Genomic DNA, 12,634 nt, shown 5'->3' with positions numbered 1-12,634 from the left:
ATGCACAAGCCTATCTGCAGTGTGCAATGTTCTATATGTTTTCCAATGCTAAAAATTCCATGCTACTTTAGTAATGTGTTGGCTAGTATTATATTTTACAACCTCCTGAAGAAGGCCTTAACATGCAAATAGGCTGAAACCTGGTGGTCTTTTTTTAACAAGTAAAATCTTTATTTCGGTGTCTTGAGGTGTTTCTCTTCTGTTCCCAGATAAGGAGGCCCATTCTGGCAATTCACTTTTAAAAAGCAATTCACGCAATTAGTAATTGGGCGAGTGTTGCTGCATCCAGTTTGACCCTGGGTCGCAGAACCTCAAGGAGCAATGTTTCAGCTCCCGGTGACTTCAGTCGCAATGGCAGATTTTCAACCCGTTTCTTGATCCGAGCCTTCAAACAGCAGATGTAGGGTTGCATCTCCAACTAGAGCATCCAGTCTCTGCTATTGGAACAGACATCTCGGAAGTCTGTCGTCTGTGTGTGGGCTGCATCATTTGCATTTAGCATCTCCTTACACCTTTCTCTTACACTGGAGTGATGGATAGCACACACACAGGCCGTGATTCTTTAAAAACAACTGGGCTACTTACGTGAAAAAGGAGAGATGCATATGACAACAACAACAACAACAACGCACACCAGGTTTGGGATTTTGCTTTTGGAAAAAAGAGGACTTTGAAAAATACACACACACACACACACACACACACACACACACACACAGTATCATCGTAGCCAAATCTATCTTCTGCAAGAAGGTGAAGGCCATGGTACAAAGGCTATAAATTCTGTGTGCAATTTGCAAGGAGTATTTCCCTGGAAACATGTTTTTTTTAAAAAAGAGAAGATGAGAAATGATGAAAAGGATCAGCAAATGACGCTCGTTCTCGGCTGTAAAAAGGAAGAAAACAACAGGGCAGTCTGAGGCCATCACAAATTGGAGTGTCCTTTTCGTACCGTCTGGAACTGCACATAAAGAACATGTGGAGGGAGATTAGGATCATCCCCATTGGGTTGTAGGTATCCAATGTAAGTCCTACTTAGAGTAGAGCCATTGAAATGAAGTTAGGGGACAGAGCAATCCTACAGGCATCTAGCCCATAGGACACCACACCCTGATGTCGGAATGGTCCAAGAATCCAAAGCCCCACCAGCAAGAGCCAGGCAAGGCAGGAGGGATGGCGGAGGTGGTTTTCCTTCATATGTACCTGTCTGGATCCTAAGATCATCCTCAGGGGTCCTTCTCCATGAACCCCTGCCAAAGGAAATGAAGTAGGTGGCTAACAGGCGGAGGGCCTTTTCTGCAGGGGCACCCCGGCTGTGGAATGAGCCCCCTAGAGAGGTTCGCCTGGCACCTACTTTATATTCTTTTCAACGCCAGGTGAAGACCTTTTTATTATTCCAGCATTTTACCATCTAAGTTTTTTTAATTTTGCTGTTTTAAATCTGCATTTTAAATCTCTGCATTGCTGCTCGGTTTTATTCCGGTTGTACTTTTACGTTGCATTTTTATATTGTGGTTTAAATTTTATACTTTAAGTTATACTTTATGATTTAAATTTTTGTGAACTGCCCAGTGAGCTTCAGTTATTGGGTGGTATAGAAATGCAATAAATAAATAAAAGTATTTAGAGCCAGACAGGCCTCCGAGCCCTCCTAGCTTGCTCACCTGGCAGTGGGCAGGGATGAGAACAAGGAGAGTTCAGAAGACACCTTAAACCATGGCTTTAACCAAGGCCTTAACCAGAAAGCCTTATTCACCATGGTTAAAGCCATGTTTTAAGGTGTCTTCTAAACAAGGCCTGGCTTTCTGGCTTCACCACCATGGTTAAAGCCATGGTTTAAGGTGTCTTCTGAAAAGGGCCTTATGAATCCAGCAGCTCTGTGGCTTCTCCTCTCCCCTCTCCAACCACTGGCACCCACCTTTTCCACTATCCACATTCTCGTCCGTGGTCACAATGGCATCCTCGGAAGTGAAACCGCCATGCCCCCCCCCCCAGATGTCATTAGAACAGCCACTTACAAATCACCAAAAATATTACATGCGCCACCAAATAAGGGAATAAAAGAGGATGCCCATTTGCATAACATTTACATGCGCTGATTTATATGTATAGATGCAAACTGAGAAATCATTGCTATGATTCAAAGAGAAATACAACCTCCTTCACCATAGTGTGTAACACCACAACCAACAACCTCCGGAGGGCCACAGGTTCCCCAGTCCTGCTGCAAGGACCTGGAGCGAGTTCAGTCAATAGTCTTGTACAACACCCCTGTAAGGTAGGCCAGTTCTAACACCTTTCAGAAAACCCCTTCCCCGCATGTTCAGCAAACTCATGAGTGGAGAGTGGGATTTGCTGGAGATGGGAGAGCGAAGGTGAGAGATGAGGGCTCCCCTAAGACTGAAACAAGGACTTCCTAGTTCACGCTGTCTTGGGACACCTGTTTGAGCTTAACACGAGAGAACAGGAGTGTTAAGGCTTTGGAATCTCCACTTTAGGAACCTGCTTTTAAAAAGGTAAAACCAAAGTTCACGTTTTGCAAATGTTTCCGAGAGACCAGAAGAGAACGCTCCAGCTTGCGGTTGAGGGGAGGGGTTAGATTCCAGTCAATAGGCCTCACAGGCAATGGTTGGCCATAAATAGGGTTGCCAACTGATCAAGGGAAACAATTCTGCCCTGCCTTGCTCCTGTGCCTTCAAGAGCAACTTGGTCTATAGCAATTGGCGAGGGCTTTTCATAGCAATTGCCTTTCACAGAAATTGGCTTTTCATTATTATTATTATTATTATTATTATTATTATTATTATTATTAATTTATATAGCACCATCAATGTACATGGTGCTGTACAGATAACACAATAAATAGCAGGACCCTGCCGCGTAGGCTTACAATCTAATAAGTTGTAGTAAACAATAAAGAGGGAAGGAGAATGCGAACAGGCACAGGGAAGTGTAAACAGGCACCGGGTAGGGTGAAGCTAAACAGTATAGAGTCAGAACAAACTCAATATTTGAAGGCTATAGGGAAAAGAAAAGTTTTTAGCTGAGTTTTAAAAGCTGTGGTTGAGTTGGTAGTTCTCAAGTGTTCTGGAAGAGCGTTCCAGGCGTAAGGGGCAGCAGAAGAAAAAGGACGAAGCCGAGTAAGGGAAGTGGAGGTCCTTGGGCAGGCGAGAAGCATGGCATCAGAGGAGCGGAGAGCACGAGCGGGGTGATAGTGTGAGATGAGAGAGGAGAGATAGGCAGGAGCTAGACCGTGAAGAGCTTTGAAGGTCAGCAGGAGAAGTTTGTATTGGATTCTGGAGTGAGTTGGAAGCCAATGAAGAGATTTCAGAAGTGGAGTGACATGGTCAGAGCGGCGGGCCAAGAAGATGATCTTAGCGACAGAGACCAGCGGACTGATGTGAGACGAAGGAAGGCCAGAGAGAAGAAGGTTGCAGTAGTCCAACCGAGAGATAACTCATAGCATGGGATAAACATATCACCTGCGAAGGGTCTCTAAATTAAACTCTTGTTCAAAGTACAAAAAAATTCAAGCTGGATTTTATTTATTTATTTACGTTGGCAACTCCAGCAGTGAATCATCTTGGATTGCGAATTCATTCTGGTTAGTGGGCATGTGTCTTTATCAGTCACAATAAGAATGAAGTTATAGCAATGGTATTAACTGTTCTCTGCAGCTCTAAGAACTGCTGTGCTTCACGTGGAGTGCATTGCCAGCCCCAGAAACACTTGTGCACCACCAGGATGCCAAACGGAGACCATTTCTATAACCAGTCAGGCCTAATTATTGCCATTGGGCTTGCAGTATGATTTTTCCCTTAACTCCAGCAGAGTAATTAAAGTCTTAACCAATTTAAATTAGCACTTTCTCCCTGCAAGTCATTTAAATACAACTATTACTAATTGTCTACCCCATTCAGTTGCTTTTGTACGCATGCATATACAAGCAATATACAGGCATACATAAGTATGTATGTAAGTATGCCCTAAACAACTTGGGACCAGGATATCTGAGAGAGTACCTTCTCCCTTACTAACCTGCCCGGTCAATGAGGTCATTGCAGGCCGTGCTCCCAGTGGTTCCGCATGGACCTTTGGCCCGATTGGAGTCCTCCAGGAGAAGAGCCTTTAGTGTGGTGGCCCCTTCCCTTTGGAACTCCCTGCCCCTGGAGGTCAGGCAGGCGTCAACACTGTGCTGCCTCTGGCGCCTCTTGAAAACAGCTCTTTTCCAGGAAGCTTTCCTCAACTGAACAGCCACTGTTTTTATCAGTCCGTTGTTTTAAATTGAAAAATTTTAATTTGCTGCTTTTATTCTTCTTTCTTTTTTCTGTTTCATTCCTATGTGCATCGCTGCAGAATCTATTTTAGATATAGAGCGGTATATAAATATTGTAAGCAAATAAATATTGGAGGGAGGAAGGGAGGGCAAGCATGTGATGTATAGAAGCAGGAAATTAACAGAAACAAAAGGAAGCAGGCACAGAGGTGTGTGTGTGTGTTTGCGTTATCTTTAAAATCTCTGGGTCAGTTTAGGGGTGCCAAAACTAGGGGGTGGGAGTGGAAGAGACTGAGGCTACAACCCTAGGCTGGTGCGGGTAACAGCAGCAGTTCAGAACAAGCTGTTGCAAAGGATATCGTGACTACAATGTCCAAAAGGTAAAAAAAAGAAAGGGAGCCAGACCAGTGAAACTTGTTAAGAGAACAGGTGTTAGAAGCGAGAACTGCAACAAAATGTTGCAGTGTGAAGGGGCTCCTGTTCACGGTTACAAGCAGTCCTTTTCAGTTCTATTCTCACTCCAACCTGGTTTTCTGTTGCCACCCCCCACCCCCACCCCCACCAAAATCAATGGGGTGGCAGAATATTTGTATATTCTAGTTTCTGGGCAGAGATGCAACGTTAGAAATGATTACTACCGTCTTAAAAATAATAATACAATACATGAAAACCAGAGTGAGGCTAACTGACCAGGGGACCTGTTGAGCACACTGCTCAGTCTGTGGTCTGGTTGTTTCCTGCGGGGGGGGGGCAAATTCAAGGCCCCTGCAATCTTTACTTATGATGCTTGATCTTTAAATTGGACTTGGACTGGCCAGTCCAACAATCCCAGCAGGGCGCTGAACCATTTTTGGGTGGGCGGCTGAGTTGCCCCCAAAGGACCCAATGTCATCATGGGAGAGAAGGGGGAGCAATTCGTCTGGGGAATCTATGGGCTCTTCCCAGCAACTTTCAAGAAAGAGGCAGTGGAGGCTGGCGGCTCCGAGGTCAGTGGGGCTGTGAATCCACTCTGGGTTTCAGTCAGAACCAGCCAGGGCTCTAAAAGAGCTCTCTAAGGTGCTCAACCCAATCCCCCAAACGGGTTCAGCACTTTGGAGAGCTCCTTTCAAGTCCTGGCTGGTTCTGACTGAAACCCAGAGTGGATTCACAGCCCCACTGACCTGGGAGCCGCCAGCCTCCCTTGGAAGGAGGTCATCAATCGAATCCGAAGCGAGTTTCTGCAGCCGAGCAATGAAAGGAGGGGGGGGGGGGCTGGATATCAATCCAGCTGAATACTAGATTGGGACCGGGGGCGGGGGGAGCACTCAGGAAACAAACTGTTCCTGCTCCTGCTCCTGCCTCTGCGTTCCCCCCACCCCCTCCCGGGCTAGTCCTCAAAAGCGAACCAGCGCCGCCCGATTCCCTCCTTCGCTCCGCCCGTGGAGGCAGCCCAGCGCGTTTTTACGCGAGCGGGAGGAGGCGCGGCGGCGGCGGCTTGCGGCGGAGCTGATCCGGCGCTGGGCTGGGAGGAGGCGAGGCGAGAGGGCAGCCTCTGGTCTCCCTCCCTCGCTCCGAATCAGCCCGGCAGCCCACTCCTGCAAGCGGCAGCGGCGGCGAGGCAGCGGCGCTCCAGCGCGATCCGAATTAGTGCCGAGCAAAAGGCGGTGGCGGCGGCTCCTCCTCCTCCTCCTCCACCATGGATTCGGATTCCGGGGAACTGAGCGACGGGGAGCTGGTTTCCTCGGCAGGTAAGCCGGGCACTTTCGGGGGTGGGGTGCGGGGTGCCCCCTCTCCCAAGGCGAGGGGAGGCTGGGTACCCCTCCCGGGCTGCAGGCACGAGGGAGGATCTTCGAGGGGGGGGAGAGTTATTAGTAATTGCGGGGGGGGGGGAGAGCGCTTGGCTTCTTCAAAGCCCGGTTGAGGGGGAGGGATTCTCCGGATTTGCTCCGGCAGAAGCGCAGCGACGAAGTTCTTCCTCCTGCCTCCCTTTCCCCCTCGCGCTTCCTCGCGAGGAAACTCGCCTTGGAGTTCGGCCGGACGTGGCCAAGTTTGGAGACCTGTGGAAGAACGCCCCGCCGTCACCCGTTCGCACGCTTTCTGCGCTGGCTGGGTTGGGCGGGGGTGGATGTACATCTCTGCACATGCTCAGAGGCCCGCTGGTTTGGGGAGGTTTATCAAAGGTGGACCTGTAACGTGTGCCAGGTGTGTGAATTTGTGGGTGGCGTCCAACATTAGGCCTGCGTAGAGCAGATCCGTTGAAATGTGTGGGATTTAGGTGAGGCATGGTTAACTTATATCCCATTCAGTTCAATGGGGCTACAATGTAAGTCTAACCTGTAAGTATGCCCTGTAGGGCGAACCATTTTGGCGGCACTGGAGGAGAGGAATCCGGTATTATTATTATTATTATTATTATTATTATTATTATTATTATTTATTTATTTATTTATTTATATAGCACCATCGATGTACATGGTGCTGCACAGACCACACAGATGGTATACTAGCACTGCTACCTTGTATAGGACATAGGCAGTGTGGTGGAGTGGTTGGAGTGTTGGACTTAGATGAAGGAATGCTCCTCCTTTCAGATCCTCACTTGGCTATAAAGCTTACTGAGGATGTAGCTAGACCTAAGGTTTATCCCAGGATTGTCCTGGGGTCAAACCTGTTCATCTAAGTGCCACACAGGGCATCCAGCGCTCAGGCAGGGATGAACCCGGGATGATCCTGGGATAAACCTTCGGTCTAGCTACGGCCCGCTACTTCTCAGCCTAATCTACCTTGCAGGGTTGTTGTAAGGCTAAAAGAGGAGCATGTGGACGAAGGGGGTTGTTTTTATATTCCTCAGGTGGGGTTTCCTAATACCAGTTTTGGCCCCAGAGACATAGTTTTGGACTTCAGCACAAGGGGTATGGGTGCGGAGTAGCCCTGCCGGACTTTTAAAATGGAGCTGTATCTAGAGGCACCACTTTCTGCTCCCAAGCCTTTACTGGTACTTCTAAGATGTATGGATTTATTGCCGTGAGCGTTAGCTTTACCTGTTCCAGAACTGACCTCAGGCAGTGGCAAAATCACTTTTTCCCGGGGGAGGGGGGGCTATGCTTTGGTGAGATTAAAAGCGGTGACTGTACGGTCAGGTGTGGAAATTGTTTGTGTAGCTTTGAGAAAGGAGGAACCTCTAGAATTTTGATCATTCTTGCCTATTATCTGGATTGATTCACACACACACAATTGCCACCACTGTGAAGGGGGGGGGAGGGGAAGCATCACCTATCATAATTACCCACAAGTACTATATAAAGGGAAGGGGTAGAGTACTTAGAGTAGACGCTTGGAAATGAATGGGAATTATGCTAATATCGGATACTACCTGTTCACTCGTGTGAACGTCCAAAGAGCTATCTAGTCCAGCATTCAGTTCCCACAATTTATTTATTTATTTTCCTTTGTGCTCTACCTTTCTACAAAGAAAATGGCGTCCGAGGCGGCAGAGATCTACATAGGACGCCCCTGAGCAGGACATGGGCGCAGACACACCCTCCCGCTCATGTTCCCCAGAAACGGATCAGTACCATTTAATGTGAACTGCCCAGGGAGCTTTGGCTATTGGGCAGTATAAAAATGCAATAAATAAATAAATACCATGCTACCTTTGCAGCTGGACGTTCCATCTAGCAATCCATGCTAATGGTAATGGTCTCTCCTGCTTTGAAAGCCCTCCAAAAGTGCAATCCTGTACATGTTTAGACAGGGGGGGAAAGTCCTACAATTCCCAGCGTGTCCCAGCCAGCTGGGAATTGTAGGACTTTTTTTTTCTGCCTAAACATGCACAGGACTGCTCCCGCAGCCTCTGACCCTGGCCGCATCCTGTTGCATTGATTCTTAGCACGCCTTGAACTAGGCCCTGCGTCTGATGCTCTTTCTTGAAGGGAGATACAACCGGTTCACATATAGCACTTTTTCAAAACAGCCCCTATGTCAGAAAACAGCCGTGCTGTTAGTTAATTTCAGACTCTCTTTAGATCCGTCCGCCTCAGATGTTTCGAGCCCCCCACCATCCCTGATCGTTGGTTCACCTGGGTGGGGCCGGTCGGCGTCTGCAACATCTGGAGGGCCCCAGGTTGGGGAAGGCAACTTTCAGTGGTGCAGCGCATTCCTCCATTTCTGTTATGATGTGCTCAGCTTCTCCTGCTGTGTTTGGGAGGTCCTCTTGCCCATTTTGCTGAGTGGAGCCCTGGACCTCTCCCCGAAGTCCTGCTCTAATGGCGCTGCTCTTAGTAAGACGGCTTTGCCCAGACCATGTGTGTATGTGTAGCTGTGTGTCGAGACAGTAAATGCTCATCTTGCAAACGCACCACCATCAAGAGAGTCTCGCCTGGCGCCTGCGTGGTGCTCTTTTCAGCGCCCCTTGGAGACCTTCTTACTTCCCCATGCATTTTAGTTTTCTCCGTTTCTGTTGCTTTAACTCTGTTGCTATCTTTTAAATTGTTGCACTGCTGGCAGGTTTTAGTTTAGTTTTATTTTATTTTATACTGTGGTTTAAAACTTTTTTATGTATTGTTTTATCAGGTCGTATTTTATGGTTTTAATTGTTGTGAACCGGCCGGAGAGTGTCTGCTATCGGGCGGTATAGAAATGTAAGAAATAAATAAAGAAGTTCCATGAATTTGTTGCGGGGAGCTATTTCTGCTCCCCGCCAACCATATATGAGTGTGTTCAGAATCTGCCGTGCATTTCTAAAAGCAGCCTGTGCTATGGGAATGTTTCGTTTTGGGAGACTATCTGGAAACCCACAGAGAAGTATGCTGAAGGGGTCTGAAGGAACTGTCTCCCCACCCCCCAAAAAAGTTTAAGGACACATCCTAGGCATGTTTAGACAGAAAGAAAAAGGCCTACAGCTCCCAGCATTCCCCAACTGGATATGTCTAGCTTTACTCCCATGTATGTAAAAACATGAGCATGCAAGGAAAAAGGTGATCTAAAAGAGACATTTGCTTATTTGCATGGAGTGCTTATACCCGGTGAAAGACCCTAGGGTGCTCCCCATTTCACATGCTTGTATGTAAAGTTTCTTCCAATGGCAACTTGCATAGGAAGCTGTCTTCTACCAGCTTGGATTATTATTGTTTTATATAGTGCCATCAATGCACACAGCACTGTATGGAATAAAACAGTAACAGCAAATCCCATTACAGGTGATTTGCCCATCCAAGCCGGGACGGTCTACTCTGATATAACAGACGCTCGTCAGGGTCTCAGCCAGAGGAAGTTTTCCCCATCACCTGTTACCTGATCCTTTTCTGTGGCAATGCCAAGGACTGGGACCTTTCTGCATGCCAAACAGGTGCTTTACCACTGAGTGACGGCACCTGCATTCTTACCTGGGCACTAGCATGGGTAAGGTGGGTCCATTTTGCCCAAGTGCTTTCCCTGGGATCTCTGGCCTTTGCCACTTGGGGCGACCCTTTGTCACTCCTGAAGGGAGAATCAACATGCAGGATTTGGGGTTGTTTCACTGTCAAACTGAAGCTTTTATTTCTGTTGGGTACCTAATGTAAGCTTAAAACCGACACTGGATGGAATGCTTCTCTGCACCATGGTGGTGTAGAGGAACAAAGGCTCACAGGGATGCAGCACTGGCATTTTTTTATTAGTGGGATTGCTGACATCATCTCTCACCACCTGAGACTTCCCCGTTCCCTCTGAGCTTGGCTGCATGCCTCACAGTATCTGGGGGGAAATGAATTTTCCCTGCAATAATATGTTGTTCCCTGCTGTAATGCAAAACAGTTTGGGTTAGCTTGGTCTTAGAATGTCTGTCTGTCTCTCTACTCATCAAAAGGTTTTATAAATAAAACGAATGTTTCTGTATCTTCCTCCAGCCTCTTCTGATTTGCCAAAGCTTCCTTATCTGGTCGCCTGAGTTTGATTCTTACTCGCCATAGGAAACCAGACCAGTGGCTATTTTACATATAGATGGTGTGAGCCTCTCAGGCTTTGGAGAGATGGGGCAGAAATGTCTTAAATATGGAACCCTAAAACAATGTCTGTTGCAAGGATCCAATTTCCTCAAAGATGGCATTGGAGTCTATTAGGTTTTTGATCCATTAATTGGATTCATCCGAACAACAACGAGAACTGCCTTAAATAAACAAGGAATGCAGATGTCACTTTTTCAAAATGCATTCTTCACCAACAAATGCCGCTGATGCTCATGCCTTGAGCATGGGTGGCATTCTGTTTTGAGCTGATCTGGCAGCATCTGAAAAGCAGCCGTGAGCTCTCGCCTTGCAACTTGTGCCGCTGCTTCGTGGAGACTATATAAACCAGCTGTTTTCCATGGATGGAAAACAGATAAGGCCTTTAAAAGGCACCGGATGGAGAAATGTGTCCCTCCCAGATCCAATCCCTGCGTAGTGAACAGATCAAATGAGTCATCATTGTTATGTCCAGTACATCCAGACAGCAATGGCCCTCGTTGCTGGGAGTCGTTCCAATACGATCTATAAAAGCATTATTACCTTCCCAGGGAAGGTCCCACCCACCCCGCTGGTACTTAACTTCTGTCACCTCATATGAGCTGAGATGGCTTATGACTTGGTAGAGACTGAATTCACTCCAGCTGATGGAGGTGAAGGCACGCTATAGGTCCAACCACAGTGTAAAAGCAGATTGCCCAGCCGGCTGTCTCAAGGCAGAGGACATGGTACACTTCCTAGCAGAGGGCCCATTGTACGCAGAGCTGAGGAAGCAATATCTTTGAGCCCTTAATTGTTGGGTTCAATTATACCTCCTCTGCAAACATAACTCTATCACTACTGGCTGGTACAGATTATTACATGTCATATAGGACTACCAAGGTTGTCAAACGGGCTCTGGAGACACGAAAGTCACTGGCAGCCATAAAAGATTAAACTTACTAATATAATATAATATGTCAGCAAATATTTCCAGGATTACAAGATGTTACAGGAAGCCAGATTCCGGCTGGACATCAGGAAAAACTTCCTGACTGTTAGAGCAGTACGACAATGGAACCAGTTACCTAGGGAGGTTGTGGGCTCTCCCACTCTAGAGGCCTTCAAGAGGCAGCTGGACAACCATCTGTCAGGGATGCTTTAGGGTGGATTCCTGCATTGAGCAGGGGGTTGGACTCAATGGCAAGCTTAGACAGAAAAAAAAGTCCTACATCATCCTTGGCTGGGAGTTGTAGGACAACTGGTTAAGCCTCATTTAGAGTATTGTGTCCAGTTCTGGGCTCCACAGTTCAAGAAGGATGCAGACAAGCTGGAGCGTGTTCAGAGGAGGGCAACCAGGATGATCAGGGGTCTGGAAACAAAGCCCTATGAAGAGAGACTGAAAGAACTGAGCATGTTTAGCCTGGAGAGGAGAAGATTGAGGGGAGACATGATAGCACTCTTCAAATACTTGAAAGGTTGTCACACAGAGGAGGGCCAGGATCTCTTCTCGATCCTCCCAGACTGCAGGACACGGAATAACAGGCTCAAGTTAAAGGAAGCCAGATTCCAGCTGGACATCAGGAAAAACTTCCTGACTGTTAGAGCACTGCGACAATGGACTCAGTTACCTAGGGAGGTTGTGGTCTCTCCCAGACTAGAGTCATTCAAGAGGCAGCTGCACAACCATCTGTCAGGGATGCTTTAGGGTGGATTCCTGCATTGAGCAGGGGGTTGGACGCGATGGCCTTGTAGTCCCCTTCCAACTCGACTATTCTATGATTCTATGTTTTAACCTGCTCTTGTTAGTCATTTTATTAACACTTTGTATTTTGGTATTCCCTCTGGCATGAGGAGTATTTTATTATGTTTCTGTATGTGCATGGCCTGACTGGCTAATAAGCAATAAACTGTTGTTGTTATGCCCAGTAAGGAAAGATGCACACAGGCGAAGAAGCCTGTGGATATAATTTTGGATCGTATCTCCTTGTTGGGGCCATGATGGTACCTTTCCTTAGGTAGGGCATACTCTCCGATATACCCCAGTTGGAAATAGATAGGCACTTGTAAGCCTTCAATTCTTATCCACCTCCCCCTTCCTTTTATAATATATATATAAAGAAATACAGATAAGCTATAAACGATATATAACATATATGCCAAAAACAAAACGGAAACCCCCAGTACCCATGTTTCTAACATTCACACAAAATATTCTAAACAGCGATTAGAGCAATTAAAGCAAAACAATCAATCAGTTGATCAAAAATTGGCAAAATCCACGTCTTTATTAGACTATAGCAAGGAAAAAACATATCTGTCAATATCCAAGTTTTATCTAGCCCTAATAAAGACAATAAAAGGGCACCAGACATTGGGGGAGAAAACAAGGGAGACTTTTGCCCACCGTCTTACTCAT

At 46.9% G+C, this 12,634-nt stretch overlaps 1 protein-coding gene across 1 annotated transcript in view; it reads left to right on the top strand.

Annotated features, from left to right (window-relative positions):
• Window positions 1-5,927: 5,927 nt before the first annotated feature.
• TNFAIP8L3 (TNF alpha induced protein 8 like 3) overlaps window positions 5,928-12,634 on the top strand; it is a 49,826-nt gene continuing 43,119 nt past the window's right edge. Inside the window, exon 1 of the mRNA XM_063142292.1 lies at window positions 5,928-6,003. Within this exon, the coding sequence (XP_062998362.1) occupies window positions 5,952-6,003 (52 nt within the window). The 5' untranslated portion in view covers window positions 5,928-5,951. The remainder of the gene's footprint in view (window positions 6,004-12,634) is intronic.

Source organism: Elgaria multicarinata, chromosome 16, assembly GCF_023053635.1.
Source record: "Elgaria multicarinata webbii isolate HBS135686 ecotype San Diego chromosome 16, rElgMul1.1.pri, whole genome shotgun sequence".
Classification (NCBI taxonomy): Eukaryota; Metazoa; Chordata; class Lepidosauria; order Squamata; family Anguidae; genus Elgaria; species Elgaria multicarinata.
This window is presented reverse-complemented; position numbering and strand designations above follow the sequence as displayed.